General features: G+C 33.2%; 2 protein-coding genes across 6 annotated transcripts; one reads left to right on the top strand and one right to left on the bottom strand.

Annotated features, from left to right (window-relative positions):
* Positions 1-472: 472 nt before the first annotated feature.
* LOC106664736 (apoptosis inhibitor 5) lies at positions 473-12673 on the bottom strand. Of its 2 annotated transcripts, none has more exons than XM_014390714.2 (10): positions 12244-12673; positions 9036-9197; positions 7336-7501; positions 7113-7270; positions 6845-7042; positions 6587-6781; positions 6362-6519; positions 6089-6302; positions 4556-4712; positions 473-697 (listed from the first exon to the last, which is right to left on the bottom strand). In XM_014390714.2, exons 1-10 carry the CDS (start codon positions 12316-12318, stop codon positions 666-668), a joined length of 1515 nt encoding a protein of 504 aa, XP_014246200.1. In that variant the 5' UTR covers positions 12319-12673; the 3' UTR covers positions 473-665. The 2 variants fall into 2 exon arrangements, with proteins under 2 accessions (XP_014246200.1, XP_024083871.1); XM_024228103.1 differs by lacking the exon at positions 473-697 and adding an exon at positions 1219-1335.
* On the top strand, positions 9977-26788 carry LOC106664737 (N-acetylglucosamine-6-sulfatase-like). 4 transcript variants are annotated; one of them, XM_024228105.1, is made up of 9 exons: positions 17069-17157; positions 18996-19084; positions 19222-19281; positions 20782-20985; positions 21071-21223; positions 21290-21460; positions 23411-23926; positions 25813-25929; positions 26536-26788. In XM_024228105.1, the coding sequence occupies exons 3-9, from the start codon at positions 19228-19230 to the stop codon at positions 26716-26718; spliced, it is 1398 nt and encodes a 465-aa protein (XP_024083873.1). In that variant the 5' UTR covers positions 17069-17157; positions 18996-19084; positions 19222-19227; the 3' UTR covers positions 26719-26788. The 4 variants fall into 4 exon arrangements, with proteins under 4 accessions (XP_014246202.1, XP_024083872.1, XP_014246201.1 ...); XM_014390716.2 differs by lacking the exons at positions 17069-17157; positions 18996-19084 and adding an exon at positions 9977-10301; XM_024228104.1 differs by lacking the exons at positions 17069-17157; positions 18996-19084 and adding an exon at positions 15356-15454.
* The last annotated feature ends 442 nt before the right edge of the window (positions 26789-27230 follow it).

Genomic DNA, 27230 nt, shown 5'->3' on the forward strand with positions numbered 1-27230 from the left:
AATTTAAATGAATGATTTCAATTAATTATTCTTTTAATCTAAGGTCCTAGTTGAGATGAAAAAGCAAATGACATGAGCTGGATTCGAACCCACGGCCTTTGGCTCCTACAACCACTTGAGCTATAGAGACTTCGATCCACTCGGGCACCAACTCCTAATTTCAAACTACCTTTCGAATTTTCCCTCTTTTTGCCATAGTTCAAATATTGTGTTAAATTCAACAGGATTTGATTCTTGACGACTTATTAAGAGGCTGCATGCCCCAATTACATGTCATTTGCTAAAAGGAAATTTAACTGACAAAAATAAATAATTAGCGGCACCGGTGGCCACAATGGTTAAGATGTTGATGTCTCTGGAAGGATCCTTGGTTCAGTGTTTGATTTTTTTTTAACGGAAAAACATTGTTCATGACCTCTGCTGTTGCTGGGAACAAATGCAGTGAGTGGTAAAATAAATTCTAAGAAAACAGTTAGTGACAGATTTGTTTTATTAAAATTATTGAAAAAAGTAACAATTCATTTTTGTTAATTAAACACAAATTTGACTTGGAATTTGGTTAAGACTTGATTTAATAAGTTATTACGAAGCCCAAGAATAAAACTGGTTTATCAGGAAAACGTACATAAATACATGTTATATTTACACAGGAGGGTTTTTAATATTTACAATGATGGTCCGTTACGTTTGGGATTACCTGAAACCAAGAGAAATATGAGTTGAAGTGCTATCAATTTTTGATCAATAGTTTTTTTTTCTATTAAATTAATTTTAAACTAGTTACAAACTATTTTTAAACTACAAATACAGTCACAGATATAAAGTATATTGTAAAGCAATGTTAACTGCCTTTTCTTCCACCAACAAAGCTTAATTTATTGAAATGAACTACTGAAAAGAGAAAACTGGATGGACTGAAAAATGAGAAATTGTACTGGTACAAAACGACTTTTGCCTTTTTCGCTTTGTGATTCAAATGAAACAAGTGTCAAATATACAGTTTGGAGGGCTTAATTTCAAATACGCCACATTATAGAAGGCAATGAATAACCCCTTTATCAGTTCAAACAGTTCCCCTTTATAAATTGTAACAATTTTTTTTTTAAATGAAAATTGTGTACAAAAAACAAGCATCAAAGCAAGTACTTTTAAAATTAACACAAAAAAATATTGTTAATTAAAACTTTAGAAACTAAATGTCAAATTTACTCCATTAATTCTATAATTTTAATTTTTTAATAGTTGTTACAATGTCTTATATTTTTAACACAGAAGAAGTATTCATGTAAAATTATTCTTCTTCCAACCTCAGCTAGACTGTCACACAATCAGCCTCTGGAAAATATAAATTAGCTGACATAGACATCATATAAGCCTTTAACCATTACTAATCGATGTTTCAAAGTGGGGAAATGGTTCAAAACTTCAATACTGTACAACAATAAAAAAGTATATCCAGGTTCAACACTCCACGTTAGAGCCTAGGAGGAATAAGCCAGACTAGCCTAGACATTGATAAAGAAAACAGAAAACATCCAACTTGAGCAATTAAGATTTGCCAATCATTTTGATTTTATCTGTTAAAAAACTTATTTCAATTGTTAAAGCTATTTGGTTTTATCTTGGTGTTTTTATTTTCAAAGTTGATTCTTTTTCTTTTTAGCCCTTCTATTAATTTGTAATATGTAATTTCTTATATCAAATGGAGAATTATTATCAAGTTCAATTTTGATTTATCTCACAAAACAGTGTGATGTATTTAAATTTACTAATTTCGTGGTCCGCTTGACCAATTAAATCATTACAATTAATTAAGGTGTTTAGTTGAGATGAAAAAAGTTAATGGCACGAGCAGGATTCGAACCCACGATCTTCGGCTAGATACGCCGCTGCTCTACCACTTGAGCTATCGTGACCTCGATCCAATCCAATATATACACATCAACTAAGTAAATTTAGTCCAAATGATATTGTCTGAGATATCGGCATGTACCTTTAAAAGTAGTTGTGAGACTTCGTTGTAATAAAATCCTAAATTACACATTACAATTAAAAGGCTAACTATAAATAGGAAAAAAAACCTAAACACTTGGTATTCTGATTACTGATTTATATAAGTCCAAATCTGCACCTGCACGTACATATATATATCGAGTTGAGCCCATCACTTCTCGCAGTTTGCTGACAATTCCAGCTTTTGTGTAATTTACAATAAATTATCTCGAGAATCACCCACCCCAGGTGTTGGCAGTCTGTACTCTGGGGTCAGACTTAGGTCTTATCCGTCCAGCCACCAAGGTTGTGCTCCAGGGGCTATCAACAGCTAGGTCATTTCAGCCCCCAATGCAATTGGTTCCTAAATACAAACCCATTCACACTCTCACTCACTCTTAAATACATTATTTCTTATTTACATACCATTCACTGAGGGAGTGCTTGATATTCATCCATCACCCTTTATAATAACTAAATCCATTATATTTAGTGATCTATTGACCAAATTACTTCTTTCAATTACTTAATCGTTTTTATGTAAGGTTTTGGTTGAAATGAAAAAGCTAGTGTCATGAGCAGGATTCGAACCCACGATCTTCGGCTAGATACGCTGCTGCTCTACCACTTGAGCTATCGTGACCTCGATCCAATCGGACATCAACCTCCCATCTCAACCGCACCTTTTGAATTTTCCCTCCTTTTTGCCATTTTTCAAATGTCGTGTAATCGGATTGGATTCTCGGCGACAAATGAAATGGCCACGAGAGCTTTAGTGAAGTATACTTCATTTTAATTCATTAAATTCACTAATTTCGTGATCCGCTTGACCAATTAAATCATTACAATTAATTAAGGTTTTTAGTTGAGATGAAAAAAGTTAATGGCACGAGCGGGATTCGAACCCACGATCTTCCGGGTTGAGATAAGAAGTTGATGTCCGAGTGGATCGAGGTCACGATAGCTCAAGTGGTAGAGCAGTGGCGTATCTAGCCGAAGATCGTGGGTTCGAATCCCGCTCGTGCCATTAACTTTTTTCACCTCAACTAAAAACCTTAATTAATTATTAGTGTGATGTATTTTGTAATATATTTGTTCATTTAAAACAATTTAGAAGCGACCCCTTGCAAATCGTATTTTGTGTTTTCTTAACAATAAAACTTCAATTTCAAGGCAACAGACCCTTCATTTCACACCTTGGGACAGTTTAAGCACATAATTACTTGTAATAATCTATTCGCTCAGACTCCCATTATAAATAGTCATAGCAGAGCACAAACTCGTCATAGGAATTTTAGAAGTTCGAAAAAATAGGATTATATTAAATTAAAGGTTTTTTAAAATAATCCCTTTTAAATACATTTAATTATTTTGTCAAGTATGTATAACTTAAGACAAATAATTTACATTTAAAAAATTGATAAAAAAGCAAATGCAGTGCATATCACAACATACTCCTGCATGTTCATGCAACATTTTACAGGAAGAAACCACTGCATTCTTTACCCAGATCAGCTACAAATTGAACGTGCTATATGTGAAAGCATTTTATAGTGCCGGGAAGAGTTGATTAAAAGTAATACTGACACATTAGTCCAAAATTTAACTGAGCAATTTAAAAAATCTTGCCCTGACTTGGAAGCATCGGATAAATTACCTCAATTCAGCACGACAATCGCCGAAATAGTACACAAAATGTAGTATGCAAAATCAAATTCAGACGAATCCCCCTAATATTAAAAAAAAAAAAGACGTTACAAAGAAAATATTTGAAACTAAAGAGGAACCTCAAACAAAATGTGTAATGGATTACTCTTGTAAGGTGAACCTTTCTAGACAAACCTCAGTCTAACTGGCCAGATGTTACAACTGATTTCAGCTGCATACTTCATCCGCAACATTTAATTTGCATAAATCAGATAGTTTCAAAATATTTTTACTATAAATTGTGCTAAGAAAAAACTCACAGATCTCCCAAACTCAGATAGTTTCAAAATATTTTTACTATAAATTGTGCTAAGAAAAAACTCACAGATCTCCCAAACTTTAAATTATATCTGCATGTAATCAAACAGTTCTTAAACAAATTAATGCGATTGCACTAAGAAATACTCATAAATCCAATCACACCAGACTGCATCTCACGATCTCTAAACAATCATTAATTAACGATCACTAAATACTACACATTTTTATACAATGCCTTGGCCTAGTCTTCCTAGGTTTTCCTGCCTTTAGCATGAAGGGGAGAGCTTGGATATACTTTTATTGTTATAACTGCCAATTACGCACCCAAATAAATCTAAGAATCCTTTCAAAGTAAAAGCAAATCCAAATTAAATACACGATGTAGTTTTCTTAATGGAAGCAATAAAAAGAGGGATTGCGGTGGGATGGGGAAGAAAAACTTATTTCTGTGAACAGTATTTGAGTGTTTTATAAAATACCATAAATTCAATAGTTTAAAGATAAATACCTTTATCTGGTTGCAAAGGGGACGACTAATTTTTAAGACTAAGAATAACGAAAGATGGATTATTAAAATGTATAACTTGTTACTTACAGAAAGTCTTACTGTACTTCCCATTTGGCGGTTGGTAAAGTGGGCGCTGTATAGGGCGGTATGGCTTCAGTGTGTTTGACCGTTTTGCTGGAATCTCTACACCGAGACTATTGCACATTCTTTTTAATCTCACAATAGCTTTTTCATTCTGGCAGGCCTGTAAAAGATATTGTTAGTTACGATTAAATATATTGAATAGATGAATGACAGGTATTACAATTGATAAAAAAGATAAGAGTTTAATTTTGATAAAAAGAAGTCAAATTGATTATATTCTTACAATTGTAAAGGCTAATAAAGTTTAAATTTGTGTACTTTTCAAAAATTTCAGTTAAAAGCTTTTATTATTTTAATTTTATTTTATTATGCTGCAACGGCGATAGTGCGCAAGCACCTTTGTTTTCTTTATGAATTTTGTATTATAAGAGTTGAGAAATAACTCTTTAATTATACCATCACACTTACATCGCTAAGGAGAAAATCGCGAGATCATTGGCACTTTAGAGGATTGTAAGGAAGGGTTCAAGAGGAAAGGTGCTGGATCAAGAGGAGGGATGAGGATCCAGGGTTTTGCGGTCTGTATCAACTTCTTGTGGTTTTGAGGACAAATGAGATTTGAAGGTCTGTGTGGTTATTTAGGTAGGATATGGAGTGGACCATGGGCAATGGTTTGAAGGATTTTGAACTGGAGTGGCTGGATTCTTAGGAGGGTGGAAAGGGTTTTGTAGTAGTTGTCAAATAGTCTTTGAGTAGTTTATATTGTCTGTTGTTCTTTCTTTTAAGTCGAGCATGGGGGTTTTAAAAGTAAGTCTTTTGTCGATGTATTCCCAAATAGTGGATGAAATTGGTTCATCTGGAAGGTTTGTACTAGATTGGAAAGATACAAAGGGTCGAGGCTATTTGCTGGGATTTGTTTTTGCTGAGACTGATTCTTCATCTCTTGAAGATCCAAGAGACCACAAAAATAATTTGAATTATCAAGAGTAAAGGAAAAAATGTATAATTGTTGATATGCATTTTTACAAGTTATTACTTAAATTGTAAATATATAAAACATCGTAAAAAGAATAAACAGCGGGAATAGATCAACTGTAAAAGTTAATATTGTTAAATTCACTAGTTTTCGTGGTGTGCTTGACCAATTATATTTATTAATATTGTTATTCATTATTTAAAAAAATGGTGAAGCGGTGGCCTTTTTTATGACTTTCCAAAGTGGCTAGTGCTGAGAACATATTGCCAAAACACTGCCACCAAACATAACAAACTAGAGAAAATTAGAAGAAACTTTAGGTTGTAAGGAAATACATGTTAATTTAGAGAAATATTATAAAGAAAAAGTTTGAATTATAAAGAGGGTTCCATTTCGATTTACAGGATGATCTTTCTCCCCGTAATAAAACGTATTTTATATTACTGAGTATATTAAAATACACATGTTTTTTTAAATTTAAAGCAACCTGCTGAGGAGTTTGTATTATCAAGAAATTCGAATTATAAAGTTTTGAATTAACAAGAGTCAACTGTACTTACTTTGGGAATAAGCCATGACAGCTGAATGGTGGCCTTATTTGAAGGCGGATTATAAAAGAAATCCTTGATTAAAGCATTAATATTCAATGTTGTTTTTAACGCCAAGGTCTTTATTGCGTTCTCTGGCTTTTTCAGAGCATCTAAAGATTCACTTTTTATGGCGTTGTGCAGTGTCTTAATGTACCCTTGAAGAGCTCGCGAGAAGTACTGCAATCTAAAATAATTGTTTGTTTTATCAATTGAATAGAGTTGAAATTGTGAGTGACAACAAACCTGGATCTGAATTTGGAAAGTTCAACATCATCGGACAAGAAAGATGGATGTAATTTGAACAATTTATGCAGCGAATAAAGTAGACACTCAATGTAGGAAAAGTGGAATTTTAAATCGTCAAAATTATCTTGCCCACTTTCAGAATATGGCATAACTTCCTATAAAATTAATATGGTTAACAAAAAAAAGAAATAAGAAAAATCAAAATATAATAAGCCGCCTTACAATCAATAGGTTGAAAATACTTTCAACTACTATCACAGGTTCGTTCAACTTATTGCAGTAAACTGTAAGTTCAGTAAACAGCTGGAGCAATTCTAAGGCGTAACCAGAACATTCATCATATCCACTTATGCTTTTAAAGTTAGGTAGAACTTCCTTACAAAAATACGTAACATACCTATCAGGAGATGTTAAAGGCTAAAAAAATAAACAAACAGAAAATCAATTGACTGTTAAAAATTAACACACATTAATGCTTACCTTGAACAGTGGCTTTACAGACTTGCATAAAGTAACTAGCCTCTCAAGCAGATCATCATCATGCACATTAAATGGTGTCTCGGACTCTATTTGCTCAGCTATCATATTGATAATGACTGTATGTCCAGTTACATCCTTGCCTAGCTTGGTCCAGAACAGTATATCCATAAATATTGGTATTTCCTCAGGACTAGCCTCCTACAATGAGTTCAAAACCTTGTATCAAAACTAGCTAATAAACGAAAAAAGGAATGATTATAATATTTACATCGAAGGTACTTTTTGTCTCAGTAATCAATGCCTCTTCGAGTTTAGGTAGGTTGGCTATTGGCAACGACTTCACTTTATTTGTAAGAAAACTTAAGCATTTATCTCGTACTGTGTCTTCTCCATTTCGAATCTGGTTAAACAGACCAGCAACAGCACCTAAATGGAATAAAAAAAATTTGTTATTTTTATTATTGAAACATTCTCATATTTAAAACACCAACCTTCAGGGTATATTTGAAACAATGACAGGAGAGATCTAGATACAATAGAGAGTTCTGCTAGGTCCTTTGATTGCAGAAGTTGTGACAATATATAGGAGGTTTTTTTTGTGAACATTGTACATTGCTTGCATATGTGTGGAAGCTCCTTAATGACTTGTTTTCTTATCTAAAACAAATATCATATTTATTGTCACTATGTAGAAATTAATAATTGAAAATATTGATTTGAAACATAAAAGGAAAAAATTTACACATTTCTCTATTGGCTTAGTTTCCTAATGTGAAGAATTCACGCTAGATATTCTTTTATTTAAATATAGTTTAACAAAAAAATCATCATGGTTTTCTGTGGTAAAAACAATAAGCAATCAAACTCCTCAATGTTTTATTTGTGACTTAACTTTATTTAATTAAATAAAGGAAAATCTCAAACATCAATGCTGGGTCATTTAAAAGTAGATAAAACCATTAAAGAAAAGTTGCAATACTTTTGAGCAGGATTTCTTTTTGAATGAATCCCAGAATAATGATAAAGGTATTTGTACTAATAGTTAATGAAAAAAAGTACAAATTAAACCTTATCATACGATAGAATTTTATCAGTGAAGTCTATTGTTATCCATTATTGCTTTCTTATTTATTGAAGCATTACTAACTATTGTGCATGGATTGATTTTTTTTTAGTGCAAGTGGCATTTGTAATATACAAGAATGGTTAACCTAATCGAACAAAAGAGAAAAGGTCTAGTTTATGAGTAACCAGCTCACTAATCAACAAATGCTTGATTTAATAATATCAAAACCTTGTAGTTTATGAAAGTGTGCCATTGACTGGAATAGAATGCAGTCAGATGGTGCGTCATCAGGAATATAAGCTGGGCTACACAAGACGCCATTCATAAATTCCAATTTTGTCTGTGACAAATTTAAAAAGTTGTGTGTAAAGCTTAGTCAGGGCAGAGCCATTTGTCATCAGAAACAAACTAACAAAATACCTTCATAGATACAAAATAAGTTACTTTCGTTCCAAATCAGTCTTGGTGTATTAACTGCTTGCTATTGATTACTTTTACCAGTGTTTGTTTGTCCTGGGACTTCTAATAAACTGTTAGGATCTAATATTGCCTGGATATTTCATACACCATACAGCATTTGAACCTTCATTGCAGTTGATAAGTGGTAGCATATAAGCTTACACTATTGAATAATTCAGCATCATCGAGCTCTTAAGAACAATCTAATTGTGTCACTGGTATTGAAATGTATGAAACAAACCCCTTCTGTATTATGACAGAATATGCCTTCCTACACATTGTTTGCAATTTCTAGTGACTTTGCAATTAGTTCTTTTTCCCTTGAGAAAATTCTAAGACTATATAAAGTAAAGTCATTCCTGTATAAAGGAGGGCTTAATATTCAACCCATTGGGGGGGGGGGATTAAACTTATATAGATTATAGTCACAGACTCACAAGTTTGAGGCCAACTCATCAAGAAATCAGCCTTGACAGTAAATGACTATGCAATATCTGCACAGTAATAAGCAGTCTGTGTAGAGTTGATCTATAAAATTAATATCAGAATAAGAAATTAGTTTCTGGGCACAAGGACTTTTATAATAATTTAGTGCATAGTTAAAAATATATGTTTTACTAACATAAAAACATTATAATTTTTTAAAGTTTAAAACTAAATACTTACAGATATTTCTGGATCCTCGCACAAATCGAATAAACTATTAAGGGCAGTCTCTCCAAGATTAGGGAAGTGTATGAAGAATCTAGGAATGAACTGGCATGCTAAACGCCTTTCACTCTGGTCCCCTTTAGCAGCTTGAATTATTTCCGAGTACAAGTCCTCATGCTAAATGTACAATGTTAAAATGTTAGAATTATAATTATTCAAATTACAATTACTACAATCACAATTCAAACAATTTGGAAATGAATAGCATTGTTTTAAATGAAAAATAACCTCTGTTATTGTAGTTAAGATTACACAAACAAGTAAAATGTTTGAGTTAAGTCAGGCAAATAAAATGTAAAATTAAAAAAAAGTAACATTTTTTTAAACACAATATACAATAATATGTTAGGCATGTTAAAAAAAAAATATATCCCTGCTACACGAAATGTAAAGTGATGAAATGGTTATTAGACAAAACTGATTTTCCTTGCCTTTGTCAAAAGGCCAAATTTAAAATGTTGTAGTATTTGGGTGAAAGAGAAGATGTCATTTATTCTTCAATTTTTGGCAAACAGCTTTTGAAAGTTTACTTACGGTCTAGCTTTAAATCAAGTTGATCGATCAAATTTCCCAAATTATGTGGTCATTGAACTTGTAACCATTTTCTGATGGGTAAAGAACGTTACAAAGAAGCTAAAAACGACATAATCCCATTTGCCCAAAAAATTAACTTTTACCCCTTTACCTTTATAGAATTTATGTACAACTGATCTACTAAACGAAACATCAGAATTGACAAGTCAACAAGTGTCAGGCAATCAAACATAAAAACAATTATGAAGTTTGGGCCTGTTTATTTATATTTATTTGAGAAAGTTGGATCATACTTGGATTATGAGAAAATTTATGTCAGTTAGTGTCAACACTATTAAGCAAATTAATGCTTTTTTCTAATCCATCCACCTTAGACATTTTACCATTGTTGGCGCCAGCCATCTCATTTTTAAATATACTTTGTTTTGGATTATTGTAATCCCTAATCCTACTCCCACGCTCCTTGCAAACCCAGTCCTGTTCTACTCCTATGATAGAAAGGTCCTCACGTCTCTCTTTTCTCATGCTTTTTCTCCCGTATTAATAAAAAAGTCTTTAATCATGAAAAACCCTCTGTGCTGCTGCATCGATCTCTTCCACCTGAATCATCGGATATTCTGCGACGAAGTCAGAGGAATCGGGCCCGAGCTCCCTACGCTTCTTGCAGCCGGCATCTGAAGGAAGGTGGTAAGTCCCCTATGAATTTCTCCCTTATTTTATTTTAATTTAGAATTTTCTTAAATTTATTTTATTAATGTTTCATTTTTTTTAATTTTTTTTTTTTTTCTTACCCGGCATTGGCCGTAACAACCATCAACCTAAACAAACTAAAAAAATATAAAAACAAATAATTAAAAAAAGGGAGATATTTCTGCTTTTCATTTTCCTTCAGGCTTGCTTTATGAAGATGAGTCTTGAGGAGGAAAAGGACGTTTATTTAACTAATGCCCCTTGCTGATTTCCTCTATACGCTTTTTTCCCTGGGATGTTAATTGCTACAATGTCATTTATATTTGACATAATATAAGATGGGAAACCAGCCTGAACTAACTTTATGTAACTATTATCTAATACATAAATGAATAAATAAACAAACAAACTAATTCGTGCTTCATAATTGTCAATCTTTCAAGCTTAAATGTTAATCATCTAACCTTAATGGTTTAGGTGCTTAGAAGCAATTTTGACTTGTTCAAGTTCAATTTAGATTGTGGGGGCACTGTTGTGGCAGAGGACTTTTAGATTGTCTCTTCTCCTTTCATAAAACCTTCATGACAGAATTTTGAGGAGTACGTCACCATAAGTTTGAACTTTTTGAATTTGCAGCGATGTACCAAGAAGTAGCAATGTCCTTGCAAAGTTTGTGAGAGCTTTCTAGCCTATGCTTGAGCTTTCTTTTCGATTTTAGTAAAGTATTCAAAGGAGAGTGTAAACCATTAGAGCTGCTTTCTCATATGTTTGGCCAAGCAGTGTCCTTCAGTTGCTTTATTTATGAATTCCAAGCACTGGGTTTTTGAGATATTTTTCCGCCATTCCAACTTAGATTACTCAATCGCTCATGAAATTGACAAATAAAATGAGCATGTATGGGGTCGTTTTGGCATGAGCCCTGAAACCTAGACTTTACACATGGAAAATTGAGCTTGTATAGGACGTGACATTTGTGGCCTGAGCTCAGAAGCCTCAGTTCCACCCATGCTATATCCCCTTTGCGACATCTGCAGCAAGAAGAACTGATACAACTGAAGGAAATAACAGAGAAACTGGATGAAAAACCGAACTGAGGCTATACATGCTTAGTTTATTCTTGTGGGATTCAGGCAAACTGACAGACAATCTGAGCTTATATTGAGGCTTAAATACGGTACTAATTCCAGTTACATTGTCCAGTCGGGACATGACGTGACATTTGGAAAACAAACAGACTAACAGTATATGGGGCGTTTTTGACCTGAGCCCCGAGAACTCAGTTCCACCAATGTTACCTCTGCTTTACAATACTAAGAGCTAGGAAAAAAGACACAACTGAAAGAAATAATGGATAAACTGGAACAAAACTGAACTGTGCTACACAATCACAGTTAAGTTCGTGAGGTCTGGAAGTAAGAAAACACCCCTTCGCTTGTGCCTTCTCAATTTTAGGGAAGTATTTGAAGGAGTGTTTTTTGCCTACTGGTCTATAGCTGTTCACTATCAGCTAGTTTGCTGTATTTTAAACCAGAATTCTAACAGAATTTTATTTTTAAAACGAAACGATGATACTGGGCGAATCTCCCGCATTCAGAATTTTTCCTGGCAATATGGGGCACATAAATTTATGGTGTCTGTACACATAAACAATCCCGAGATTTCAGTGTAAGCTAGTTTCGACAAAAGAAACATCTGGGAGGAGAAAACTTTCAGAACATATGACATTTTTGAAGGAAAACTATGTCAACTAGTCATTATAGTTGAGAACACGAGGTAATACGTTTAAAAGTGGTTAACAGGCAACAAAGTATATTAAACGATGTTATTTCTGGCGTCATAGGAAAAAATACTGAATATGATAAAGCAGTGTTAGAAAGGAAAACAACAAACTATTTAGTATTGATCTTATATGTATTCCCATAAATATTTGGAAGTTTACCTTTACAATGTTGTCACCGGCGTCTGCGAGGATTCCGTAATATTTGTACAGTTTTTCAATTGAATCGCCTGTCATTTTTGATTTCGAACATGAAACTTTCCTAGATGAATATGTTGGATGGCACTTTGAAAGGAGTACGCTGATTGTTTTAAAAAAAAAGAAATGTTATTCTGTATTCCCTGGGGAAGGGAATGGAGCCGTTCCTGACTTAAAAAGCCCGGAATTACGAATCACAACACAAGCAGAGGAGCCAAAAAAACGTTTTTAAAATGGCTTTCTGGTAAAACTTAAAACTTAAACTGGTAAAACTGTGCGAAATGCACAAATTATTGTTAATTTCGTCCACGATGGGCCGTCGAAAAAGAGAAAGTTTCCCTTCCAAGCGTTCAGAAAAGAAACACTAGATATCACACTGCGGACAAGCCAGGAGATTGGGTTTAGGTAATGCCTCAAACAGGCTGGCCACACAACTGCCCAAAAACGAAATAAATTACCTCAAACGTCGAAATTGAATATCCTACAAAAAACTACGAGCTTATAAAATATCGCATAATTTCCATTAAAATATCTTAAAAAGTAATATAATTGTATTATAAACAATTGTTAAGCGATAATCTTACATTTCGTTTCAACTGGGAATTAGTGAGAAGGGGACGGATTTACAGAAACGTTTTGTGTATTTTTAGAAACACGTATGTCCTTTTTTTGTAGGAAATTTTATCTTATATAAGCAAAAATTCCCTCAAAAAAGGATATATTTGGTAAAAAGTTCTACCCAGGAACGAAACACATCAACAACTTACAGTCAAAACGGACATCTTACTGAAAAGACTCATGATGGGTGTACATTCCCGAAACATACAAATAAATGTGTAAATACAAACAAAAAAATTAACAAAGCAAATCATTCTCTATAATTTCCATGTTCCAAAAACATAAGAAATTTATAAGAAAAAATTCCTTACAAAAAAGATATACCTCGAAAAATGTTCTACCCAGGAAAGAAACACATCAACAACTCACAGTGAAGAAGGACATCTACTGGAAATGATGGGTGTAAATTCCTGAAACATCCAAATAAATGTGTAAATAAGTAATGCATTTACATAAAAACACATGGAATTGTTTTGATAACAAAAAATTTAAAAATAAATAAAATAAAAATGCTTATTTTTGTATTTGTAGATTTGAAGAATCAAGTTCAAGGATGATGTATTATTTATTGGTTACTAACACTAAATATTTCCTATTTTAACTTTAACTTTTTTTTTAAATAAAAGTAAAACATGTATTTATTTATTTAAATATACGGATTATTATCCTTGTTACAAAAATATAAGTTTCATAACACTAAATAACTAATATCAACTAGGAACGCACTATATAAAAATATATAATATGTAAGTGAGAATAAAAACATTAAGATTAACATTTACAGATGAAAATATAACAAAAATATAAATATAATCATTAAAGAATAATGTAGTTCTTGAAATTATACAATTAAATAGATGAAAATTGTTTAAAGGCTAGATTTATGAATATGTTTCTAAAGTTCACACATGGCATTTTGAAAGATTTGAGTAATTTTAGTTTTGAATTGGGACCTTGACATGTTAAAAATATTTATGTGAGGTTGAAGCTGATTTATTGGTTGGAGACTTTAGAAATAGAAGAATAACAGACATAAATTTTTTTATAGAATTGTATGTTAAATAAATCATTATACATATTATGTTTAGTATTGACACTGGAGACATAGACAGATATACCAGAGACCATAATTTATTCCAGTTACAATATCATAAATCAAGAGAGCATCATATTTTCTCCTATCAGAACAACTAATCATGTTTAGTTGATTTAGTGGTTGATCAAATTCTAAGGAAGAAAATAGAATTTTTTGCTTAAATGCAATGTACTCAAAAATTTATGCTGTTTTTTTTTTTTTTTTTTTTCAATTGCATTAAACTATGCGTGCAATAGCATAGTGAGGAGATCAAATGGGAGTAGAAAATTCAAGATGAGGCCTTACTAGAGAGACATGTAAAGTGTCTTAAACATTAGAGGTAAATTGTTGAGCGTTTCTGCTTATAAAGTTAAATAATTTATGAGATTTGGCAATGATATAACCATATTAAATGAGAGTGTTGAGTTGAATATAACTCCGATGTCCCTACTATTGTTGTTAGTTGTGTATTTTCTAAAGAATATTGGTAGGTACCTTTTTTGAGGATCTAGTGAATGTAATTACATTACACTTTTCAATGTTCAGATTGAACAAATTATTACAACACCCTGAATGAAAATTTTATAAATTTTTTTGGAGTACCATCGTATCATATATGGTATTAATTTTATAAAAGATTTTTCGATTGTCAGCCGGCAATAAAACATTAGTATTAGAAAAGACATCATTTTTTTTCTCATCACTGTAATGTAAAAGTCCCTGGTTTGAATCCAGTGGCCTTGCATTCAAAGCAATATTACAAATGGGCTTTTGGGCTTTTTTAAAAAACACCGACACCCTGCGGGTTGATGACCTCTGCTGTTGCAGAAAAAAAAACAAAAAAACTTAAAGAATATAAGGAACAGCAGTGGCCCCAAGTGCGAACCTTGGGAGATCCCAGAATGTACAGTGAACAAACCTGAATGACATGATCCTACTTTTATAATTAGCTCTCTTGCATACAGATAATTTTTAATCCAGGGTAATAAACTACCAGTCACACCATACGAGTGAAGTTTCTGCAGTAATATTCTATGATTAACAGTATCAAATGCTTTAGCTATATCTGTGTGAATTGAGTCACCCCGTAAATAACCTGACTAGTAAAATCACTGCTCAAAATTGACTAAATTAACACAGACTGAGTGAGGTGCAACAAAATCGTGTTGACAAGGGGATATAATGGAATTTAAATTTACTTTAGCTTGTTTGCAACAATTTTTTCAAAAACTTTAGGTATAACAGAGAGTCCTGGATATGGGTCAGTAATTTCTTGCATTTCTTTATCACCAGCTTTGCAAATAGGTTTAACAAATTTTATTTTTTCCCTATTCAGAGAAACACCAAGTAGACAAGGAAAAAATAAATAAGACAGTTAAAGTGGGTGTAAGAACTTTTGACAGGGATTTATAAAACAGAAGACAGACCATCAGGACCAACATGAAAACATGTTCTATTCCTTGTCATTACATTGAAATAAAGGTTCGTTCAAAAATTATTGAATCAAGCAATATTGACTTTCAATTGGATTAGGGGCATATTAATAAACTGCTCACAAATGAATAGAGATATTGCCACTTTTGTAGTATTTACTTTTACTAGCATTTTTATTATAAATTGCATTAAAATTTATTTGAAATTGTTATGTGTTTACCTGAAGGAAAATTTAAATAAGGTACTTTGAAAAATAACAAAATAAAATATGTTAATTCCATAATTTTGTTTATTGGACACAATAATTTTTTTAAACAATTAATACCATGTCTAATGCCCTCTGTTAGCTAAAACCTCTGTCCACCTATTAGGCATACTGTTATTAATGTTGTCACTACTTTCATAAGGAATTTCACTCGATAGATGTTGCAATGCTGCACTCAGTTGTTGCAGGTCAACTGGCTGCAGATGGCAATCGAAAAGCCTTCTCTGCAACGCATCCCACATGTGCTCAATGAGATTGAGATCTGGACACAATGGGGGAAGGGGCAGACGGGAAATTCCCAGGTTTTCTAAACATTGATGAACACCTCTGCCTCTATGAGGTCTGGCATTGTAATTCAGAAATCAAAAATCCCTGCCAATAAGATCCCTGGTTTGAGGGATGTATCCCTTGATAACTTCTTGGACATAATGGACTGTGGTGTGTTTGCCTTCAATAATATGGAGTCCAGTTCGTCCTCCAATGTAAAACCAACCCAGGCCATTACACCGTTCCCTCCAAACTGTACTGAAGGAAGCAAAAACTGGGGCGTTGTATGTGTCCCCCGTTCTCGGTAGACAATTCGGCGCCTGCTATCACTACAGTCAGAAACCCGACACATCAGTAAACATGACATTCCATAACATAGCATTCCAATTGGTTCTCTTCTAGGAGCTCACTGCACCATATCCTCCTGAGTTGCTGGTGGCGGGCTGTTGCAGCAGCTCGTTTCAAAGGGGCATACGATGTAAGGCCAACTTCCCACAAAGTTTATGTTGATAAAGGCCTTCCCAAAACATCTTGTACTTCATTTAGGATCTGGCAGGCACTATGGAAAGGCTTCCGTCTTGCAGCTATGACAATATTTCTGCCCTCCCTTAGCGTCATAATGCTCTGAGATCCACTACTAGGCCTCCTATTGGCACTTCCAGTCTCTCGTAATCTGAGAAACGCCAGCTACCTCTGCGATATCCACTTGCCGCTGACCTCGATTCATTCTCACAATAATATTGCTATATATAACTTCTGGTTCAAGATGTCTTTCCATGGTTAAAGAGAATACAATCGGATTAAAATGGAGAAAAGACGAGAAAAGTTGTTTGTTTACAAAATGAGTGATCTTCATGTTTGCTATACTGCAGTAAATCCGTTATTAAAAATGAGGATTAACATTTGTTTGTATTTTCTATTTTGTTTTATCCAATTAATAAAAATTAATAGAATAAGAATAAATTACAAATATCCCTATCCGTTTGTGAGCAATTTAGATATCTCTAGATAAAATGTATACAATAGTTATATAATAATATCTAATTGGAGCTGATTTGTGTTAACAATCAGCTGGTTGTTTAATAACATCGTCTCGTTTGTAACAAGAATGATTCTACTGTCGACTTTTGCTATTCTAACTTTGCTTTGTTCCGTTCAAGCGGCTCCCAATTTTGTCCTGATATTGACGGACGATCAAGATGTGACTTTAGGCGGCCTCGTAAGTTATATTTCTCAACTTTACGACGATTTTCAAATCGTTGGGACATTAGTTTTATCAAAATGATAATACACCTATTCTATTTTTGATCATCGATTCGCATTTCGGGGTTGCTAGTACCTACTCGCTCTCTATTTGGAGCCAAAGGCACCATTAAATTATAACACGTGTGCACGCTTTAACCTATAAAATTGTGCCAAAATATTTCTTGTAAGGTTTATCATTATAAACATTTTTTATTTATTTTTTTGCACTGAACCTTTCTTCTGTTGTGACCAATCTCTGGAAAAGATTTTCCTGAAAGAATTTCGTTTCTTTAATAAAGTACTGAATTCGTCTTAGATGTATAGAGATGATGCAAATAATGTCTTTCCTAGGTATCATAACCTTTTCCTGGCTAGGCAGGGTATTCACAAATGATATTTGTTGACTCTACCTCTTTCTTCTAGCTATAGTCGACATGATCAACTATTAGTCACATTTTTTTAAAAGTGTTATTTTATTACAGCATGTCCTGTAAATATCTGAGGTTTTAATTCCTTTCTGTTGAGTAGGATTTATTTCTTCTTCCACTGGATTGTTTTTGCACATAGTCTATTTTCTTGGGCCATGCCTGATGTTCCCAGTATTTGTTGTGTTCCTTAGTTACACAAGATTCCAGTTCTTTTTTAATGTAAGCTATAATTTATGCCACAAAGATGGATTTGGGCCTTGGTGTTATTCCAAGGCTCCTGTTTAAACTAGGATATCTGCTGCCTTGTTTCCTAAAATTCCCTGACCTGGGACCCACCTTAGCTACTATTTGTGGGTTTCAGTATTTTAAGATATTTAGGCAGTTCCAGACTAGTTTTGAATTGATTTTGTAGGCTTACTATCTGGCTTTCTGATAGTACTGATGGACAAAATAAACACGCCTCCCTCAAATTTTATTGTATTTAGGTTTATTCATGTTTTGCATACCAAAAATAGGTTTGGTTCTAAAAGACATTTAAAAAGAAATAGTTTATTACCTAATTTAAAAAAATTGAGTTAAAAAAATAAAAATGTAAAAAAAGTTTTTGCCCCCTTTAATGTCGAGAATTTCCACCTCTGGCACGAATCATGTCCGTTAAACTCCTTTGCATTCCTTGGTCCATGTGCCATTTTTATGGTTAGTGAGTAAGCTTGAAAGTTGTGGTGGACCTGAGTTTCACGTGGTGCTCACAATTAGTCCTTTTTTTGAACATTACCCATACCATTTTCCATCTTGGAGCCATCTGTATATCATTTCAGTAATTATGAAGTCTAGTATTTTTTCTGATGCACCAGAGATTGTTTTAGCCATATCAGGTATTTTAACGTGTCAAAAATTTTCGTATGGCCAGAATTTGTTCTATGCTTTCTTCCCACTGAACTCTTTTAATATACATATGGTTAAGGGTGTTAGCTTAAGGATGTATTTCATCTCTGATGTTGTTTTAAGAGCAGCGATGATGGTATTCTTTGAACATTTTGCAGTAGTACCCTTGTCTTTATTTGTTCAACCTAAGGTCATCTTAGGATTTAGCCCCCAAGTTGTACGATAGAGTCTTTGCTATATTAGTGTAATATTGTGGGTCTCTTAAGGTGTGTTCTCAGTATGACATGACATACGTTCTCAGTATTTGTTTTTTTTTTTTCTCTAATAGCCAAAGATTCCGGTTTTTAATTAATGTGGTTCTTTTTTATGCCACAAAAGGGATTTGGACATATGTATTGTTACAAGACTCCCTTTTTCGCTAGAGTATATGCTATTTCATTATCTGAAATTTCCTCACCCATTATAGTGTTAAACTATTTACGGATCCCAATTATTTTAGGGTATGTAGGCAGTTCCAGACTTGTTTTGATAGAAAATGTTGTTATTGATTCAATTTAATAGTTACAAAACAATTTAAAAATATAGGAAGTGAGTATTGACAACTATTTTACAAATATGGATAAAAAGCTAACTGACTGCACCATTTTATAATTTATTATTATTTACTTTAAACCTATATATTTACATTAAAAATATTTCATATTTACAAAATATGTATTTTTTAGAAACCGATGAAGAATACATTAGAGCTGTTATCGAAAAATGGAGCTACATACAAAAATGCTGTAAGTACATTAAAATAGTTCTTACTGACCGAGTGGTTAGGGCGTCCAACTTGTAATGGGTTGTAGTACTTCTAAACATACTCTGAAGTGATAGTAAAATTTTTTAGATGATGGATTGTGCTCAAACTATCTGTCACAATACCATACTTTGGTCGAGTCCAAGTCCTGTGTCTACTCTAATTCCTTCAGGATGGCAACAACCTTGGCGGAAAAAATTGAAAAATATTTTAGGTGATACAGTTAGTTCCCTATGTTTATTTAAAAAGGCACACCCTCACTTGCCATTCATAAATAAGACATCTGTGTAAATCAGACGAAAACCTGGAAGGTAGGTGTTTATGCCAGTCAAAAAGTTTAACTAAGCTATGCTGGGAGGGCTTTCTAAATAGTCTTTTAATTCATAGCATAGTATTTTATTCATAATGGCTTCAAATTTTAGAGTAAAGATTGGTGGAATTGGGCTTTTGTGGACAGAATATAGGACAGGAGTAGACGAAATGAATGTGGATACTATCAGAGAAGACTTCTTCATCTGCCAGTAACGTTCTGTAAGAACGTTGATAGACAATAGGCAAATGGTTTTAATTAAAGGACTGTTGGAACTTATAATCAGGTCAAGGTGTTGTACGCTAATTCGTTCTCTCCTAACGTCTAGCAGTAGACTGAAGAGCTCTGCCGAAAGTGCAGGAATAGGAATGCTTGGGAGACATCCTGTAATTCTTCTCAAGCATAGTTTGCGATATGTATTAAGTTGATTCAGAGTAGATTTGAAGCCTGGGCATAAAAACTGAGCCAAAATCCAGAACGGATGTAATGTAGAAGAGAAGACCTATTTTGGTGTCCGCTCCCCATTTGCTTGTAGTTGTGAACTGCAAAATGTTAACCAATTTTTCCCCTTCTCCAAAGTATGAGTAATATGTGTATTCCACTTCAATTTAGTATCTAAGTGGAATCTTAAAAATTTCACTTGTTTAACAACAGGGAAGTCCATCTAATGTTTTGGTGTGATGGAGTTCATTGCGTCATTTCCTGTGAAAGGATATAGATGAGATTTGGATTCAGAAATTGAGAGTCCATTGTCAAATATCCATTTTATTAAGGTTGCTTATAAAGTGGAAACGGAGAATCTATGTCCTGAATCTGGTTTTAACTAAGTTTCTGAGAATAAACCTACATTGACATTTTGATTTTGAATGAGATGTTCAAGAAATCCTTTTTTAGGGAGAAAAGATGTTGGGTTCCACTGAATAAAATTTAGGTTGTTAATAGGAGGATTAGGCAGTGGACTAAGACTCATTGTTTATTTGTGAAGAAGGGTGCGGTGTAAGGACCATTTCTGTTTCGAGTTGGTAAGATAGTTGTTGTATGTTGTAATTTTTTTTGTAGAGATCAATGTTTTTATTAAATTGCATATAGAGTTTGTGTTAATCTGTAACATTGGAATATGAATTACTTATTGATTAATATTTTTAGTGGTGACAAATTATGTAAATTTTACAGTTTACGACTACGCCGATTTGCTGTCCAAGTCGTGCATCTTTATTAACCGGCTTATACCAACACAATCACCAAGTCAAAAACAACACTTTAGATGGAAATTGCAGCAGCAAAGAATGGCAGACACATTTCGAGGGGAATACTTTTGCCACATACTTGAAAGAAATAGGCTATAATACTTTTTATGGAGGAAAATACTTAAATCAGGTAAATTGTCAGTTAAACCAATCTATGTTGTATCATAGAGATAAAACTGCTTTTATAGTTTTTAAATGTTTAGGTTATTTTCTAGTATGGTCATGTCAAAGCAGGTGGCCCAGAGCACATTCCTAAAGGATGGGACACTTGGATCGGTTTAGTAGGAAATTCAAAGTATTATAATTATAGACTGTCCATTAATGGCAAGACAAAATTTATGAATAACGAATACTTGACAAATGTGCTTGTAAGCTCTATTAGTTTTCTTTCTGCTATAATTAATTTAGTAATTTATTTATTGGTTTTATTCTAGGAAAAATATGCACTCAACTTTCTTTCAAATGTTAATCATTCCAGTCCATTTTTGATGATGGTTGCCCCGCCTGCACCACATGCTCCTTTTACTCCTGAACCAAAATATAATGGTTCATTCTTAAATGAAAAAATTCCAAGAGAGCCTCACTTTAATTATGGACATAATCAGGTAAATGTTTTATGTTTGTATATAAATATATATAATATTTAAATCATTACATATTTAATAATAATAGTATTAAATAGCCTTTTCTGTCAATTTTTTAAAAGGTTGTTTATAGTTATTTTGTGAGATTGATTCCTGTGGTCTGTGTGGTGATGAACCTGTTATTTGATCATTATCTACTATCTTAGTCTGCCTACCCTTGCTGGCTGGATTAATATTTCAATATTTCAACCAAATATTTTTGTTTTGTGCTGTCCAGTTCTAAAGCATGCTCAGAAATGATCCAGGTTGTCTCTCCATCTTTGATATTGTTTTCCTCTTTTCCTTTTTTCAACCAATTGTGCCCTTTCTGCTGTTCTTTGTCTCTATTCATCCTCCTTTACTCTCACCTCATGGCCAGGCCAGCATAATTTTTGTAATAGAAGTGCTTTTAGGACATCTGACGTTTCAGTTCTTTTTCTAATTTTTTTCTTAATCTTCTGGCAATTTTTGATCCTTTTCATGGCATGTTGGGGAGATTGTAAAATTTTTTTATTATTAAGCAAGGGAGAATTCTGGCATTAAATAATTTAGCCTTTATAGAAATGTTAGACAAATTTATCTATCTGAGCTCCCAATTAACTCCTTTAATAACATCTCCCAGGAGTTCAGCAGGAGAATCATAGCTGCTAACAGGAGCTATTTTGGCCTTTCAAAATATATAAAAAGCAGTTTAATCTCCAGGAGCACTAAAATCATCAGGCTCTATAAAACCCTCATCCGCCCAGTACTGAAATATGCTTCTCAAATTTTGACTAGAGGGGGTGTCATAAATAGGGATTTGTACTGATACCCTGAAGGTTGATATTACCTCTGCTGTTGTGAACCCTCTTAAAAAAAATTATTATTGAAATTGATTTTTAGAAAATAATTCTCTATGTGGACGACGGGGGAAATGGCTCTTTTTGTCGCATGGCAATGACTGTGCCAGCAGAATGCTGACAGACCTCGAGCATACGCATTTGGTTTAATTTACTTAATTATTTCTTTTGCCCAAGCCCCAACCTTACACCTTTACACCTTTCAGTGTTTCTTTTTTAATCGAGAACAGTTGTCCCATGTATGTAGTGCTTGGACTCTCACAACAGACCAACAGAGTACTGTTTATTTGTTATTATTACTGTTGGTTTAGGAAAAAAATAAAAAAGATTTGCCCGTGGATTGTGAGATTTCTCCATGTTATCTGCAGGGTGATGAACCTGAAATTTCGTCATTGTTGATCATTTTGGTCATCCTATCTTTGGTGGCTTAGACTGTAAGATGCTTTTTGGCATTTCACCATCTTCAGTGTTTTAAACAACTCATTGAAAGAAATCACACACAGTAATTCTCTTCTACGGTTATATTTTAATCCCAAAACACATATTCTTGCAGAGAAATTACCACATTCTGTTAATAGGTCCGTTGGGGTCTCTTCTCCCTCTTTGCGGATTCTTCACTACCATGCTGGTCTCTTCTTGTTTCCTTTGATGTATTCTACAGTTTTTCCAATCTCAACAGGAGGTTTTTGGATTTTTTTAAATTGCTTACTTTTTTTCCCCACTTCCACCATGTCTCTTTTCTTAAGATATTCGTTGATAGTAGTCATGGCCAATTGGATATGACAAAAGGTTTCAGGATCTAGGAGCAGTGTAACAGTCCCTTTCCTCACAATGGCATCTGCTTTTACAAAGATTTTCAAATCAATCAAGTTTTGCTTGTTTTAGGCCGGGGAGACAAAGATAATTTTTTATGTATAGTGTTTTTGTTAATTTGTTAATACATTAAAAAAAAATTTATTTCTTCATAGTTTCTTGATTATTTTTTATGGGTTTGGAACTTCTATGTAAAACCATAAATATCTCTATAGTGTATTCATCTTATTAAGTAGATATGTTTTTAAATTTTTAATTGAACATGTATCATATTTTCCAGGATAAACATTGGTTTATGAGAATGAAGCCAGCACCTTTGCCTTCAGACATCATAAGAGATTGTGATCATAAATTTTCAGAAAGATGGGAAACCCTTTTATCTGTTGATGACCTTGTAAAATCGATTGTTGACAAATTAAGCGATATCGGCCAATTGAACAACACATACATATTTTATACATCTGACAATGGTTTCCACCTTGGGCAGTTCAGCATGCCTTGGGACAAGAGGCAATTTTATGAGTTCGACATTAGAATACCTTTCATTGTTAGAGGTCCAGGTATAGATAAAAACATCACTGTTACAAAACCAACTCTGCTTATCGATGTCGCTCCAACAATACTGAACTTGGCTGGTTTGAATGGAGCCAGCATGGATGGAATACCATTTTTACCCATAATTAAGGATTCGAAACAACCCAGTCTGAATGATGATAGGTCATTTTTAATCGAGTATCAGGGAGAGAGGAGTTTGGCACAAAATGTAGAATGTCCCAATCTAGATGTTGGTGTTTCAGTAAGTTCACAGTAACATTTTATTGGATTTTTTAATATAAATAAATGTTTATTTGATTAAATAAATAAGTAAATAGAAACATGTGCCTGTGCACTGTCTCAGGTCAAAAGCCAAACTTTTTTATTAGCCAAAGGTTTTGCTCCTCCAAAATTGATTTTGGATCCTGGCATTGCTCTTGGAATTTTATATGAGAATTGTTGTGGTCTGACCTATTTGCCAAGCACCCAGAATGAGTAGTTGGACGTTAAGCACTCCTGTATGATGGGAATTACTTTACTAAAAAGTTTGTTCCTACTTTTTCTTTTGACATTATTATTACATTATCTATTATTTAATGTCCTATGTTTTACACTCAAATTTTGTTTTACAATTTCAAATTTAAAGTATTATTGAGACATTATTTAGAGTAGAAAATTTTCAGCTCACGAAAATTAGTCATTGACCTTCAAATTAGTAAAAAAAGAATAAATTTTGAGGAAGGAAAAGTGGTGATACTAGTTTGTAAAGGGAGCAAGGTTCAGGGTGGTAAACTAATGAACAGCAGGGTTTTTGAAGATGCTATTAGGCCACTTCTCTACTGTCCACTGACTAGGTTTGACCACAATCAGGGAAAGTGAAAAAGGCAAGTAGAAACGGTCCATCTTCAGAAAGTACTCCGTTGCACCAAAAGAAATGTTACTAGTGGTTTGATTATGGTAAACACAGCTTTAGAGTATAAAAGGAAATTGTTTCACATAGTATGCATTTTTTAACATTCAATGGCACAGATATGTCTGTGAGTCGCGTACGGGATATTTTATATCTAGCTTTGGCCAAACTGATGGTTCAGTACTAGTCAGATCTTCACATCAATCTCAGGCAGCATTTCAAGATCAGCATGTGTCTGGAAAGCATCCAAGCTTCTACAATTTCATGGTGGGAAAAGGGTTTCAAATTTTCAAATTAATGTTCCCACAATTCTTAGGAGATTTCCCCATATTTATGTTGACTAAACATATAATAGTCCTTCACTCTCTTCCTGGGTGCTTTTTTCTCTTTAGGACAGGACCCTGTGGGCCGAACTACCTGGTTGGCCACTTCTGTCTGAGAATGTTTTTAATAAGAGGGAAACAGACTTTGTAAAAGTATGTGCTATTCTGAATAATGGAATCTATTTTATTACTCAAAGCAACAGCTTCAAAACCTAGATTAAATTATATTTTTCTATCTTTGAGCAGCTTGTCTTTAGATGGCAATTAATGATTAATGGATTATGTTTTTATGATAAAAGCTTAACCCAATCCATGCGCACCCCCATTCTCTTAACCCAGCCTAACTTAACCTAACCTAACCTAATCTAATCTAACCCAACCCAACCCAGTCCAACCTTGCGTACTCCCATTCTCTCTCACCTAACCCAACCTGACAACCTAATCTAATTCAATCTAACCCACCCCTAAATAATCTAATCCAATTCTAATCCAGACCAACCCAGTTCATGCATACTCCCATTCTCTCTTACCTAATCTAGCCTAACAACCTAACCTAATCTATTCTAACCCAGATCAAACCAACCTAACCTAACTTAGCCTAACCTAATTAACCCAACTCAATCCATGCGTCTCTTTCCCAGATTGACAAAAAATTCATATCCAGCTCAAAAACAACATTTGCATGTTAAAATAAATTTTATTTAAACTGTTGAATTTTTTCTCATCAACAGTATTTATTATAGAATATATGGATCTACATACATCTATTATATATTGTTATTACAATATATAATAGAAAATTTATAATAAAGCGAGAATGCAATTTGCTTGCTTCATCACTACTATAATGAAATGGCACAAATATTTAACAAAGAACTTGGATTATCTTTTGGATAAATTAAATCTTCTTTTAAGGAATGCTTCAAAGAGGTTCAATGCAAATGTCAAGATGCTGCAAACAATACTTACAATTGCATTCGTTCATTTGGACAAAACAGTGACACCGTTTACTGTCAATTTTTTGACAATGAGGTACAATTACTTTATACATAAGTTTATAATTTTTTATAACTAGACAGTTGCAATATTGTTTGCAAATGTGATATTTACTAAGTATTACTTTGTGTCAAATAATCTACAAATTTGTAGTTTTGTTGTTTCCAATCATCCTGATTTGCCAATCTGATCCCGAGTCTGCCAGTCAAAAATAGCTAAAATTGGTTGATCTGGATGATTGGAAACATTATCATAGCATCATCACCCTGCAGATCTCGAGAATAATTGTCACAAAGTAAACATTGCAATTGTACATATTTTCTTTGTGTTATTAGAAAACAAATGTTTTACCATATTTATTTTTGTTTAGGATTTTTTAAAAAAGTTTTATAATGTAATGCCATTTTTAAAAACAATCATTTAACACTAATTCTTGGGGTTAAAACCTGCAAGTTTTGTTTAAATTAAAAGGATTGAAAAACAACATTTCATTTCAATTATTGGGAGATATTGTAGCCTGCAAAGTGATGATTTAAATTATAATCGACATATTAAAGTTGCCTGTTTTGGTTTTGTTTCAATTTATTGATTTAAATATGCTTTGCGCTTTATGTAGCTGCATCTATTGACATTGAATTTCAGAACTTCGAAGAAGCCTATGATTTGCTGAAAGATCCTTATCAGCTGAAGAATGCCGTTGCGAGTATTCCTGAACATGAAAAATTACAGCTAAAGTACAAACTGAACTATCTGAAGTATTGTAGACACTCACAGTGTAATGATATGAATTTTGGAATGAATCCTGTTACTATAATTAACAAATGAACAAAATATAAATTGTAAAATTACTTAATCAACATTATATATGTCAAATAAATATGAAATGTTTATATAAGTGGCTTGTTACTTTTTTTCTAAATCTGCATCATAAATATGGTCTATCATAAGTCAGTAATGGATAATGCTGAGAATATAAAAATATTGTGGATGAATTAAACTTTATTATTTTTAATTTAGTTTTTAAACTCCTGTCGAGTATGTACAGGACACATGATGTTTTGTAGATTTATCTTATACAGATAAGACACTTGGTTATCAGGGATGTGGCCAAATAAAATATTTTAAATTTTAAATCTTCGCCTAGCTTTCGGAACTTTATTGTACCTTCTTCAGGGCTTGATTTTTAGTCAGAAGTAAATAAACTTGAATTGTTTTATTTTCATGCTAACGCAGAAAGTTTTTTCCTCACCATTTTCTTCACCTTTTCAACTATGAAATGACTAGACTAGTTTCATGTAATATCACAGACAGTAGAAATAAAAATATAATTAAAAACA

Source organism: Cimex lectularius, unplaced genomic scaffold (assembly GCF_000648675.2).
Source record: "Cimex lectularius strain Harlan isolate CLEC.00 unplaced genomic scaffold, Clec_2.1 scaffold234, whole genome shotgun sequence".
Classification (NCBI taxonomy): domain Eukaryota; kingdom Metazoa; phylum Arthropoda; class Insecta; order Hemiptera; family Cimicidae; genus Cimex; species Cimex lectularius.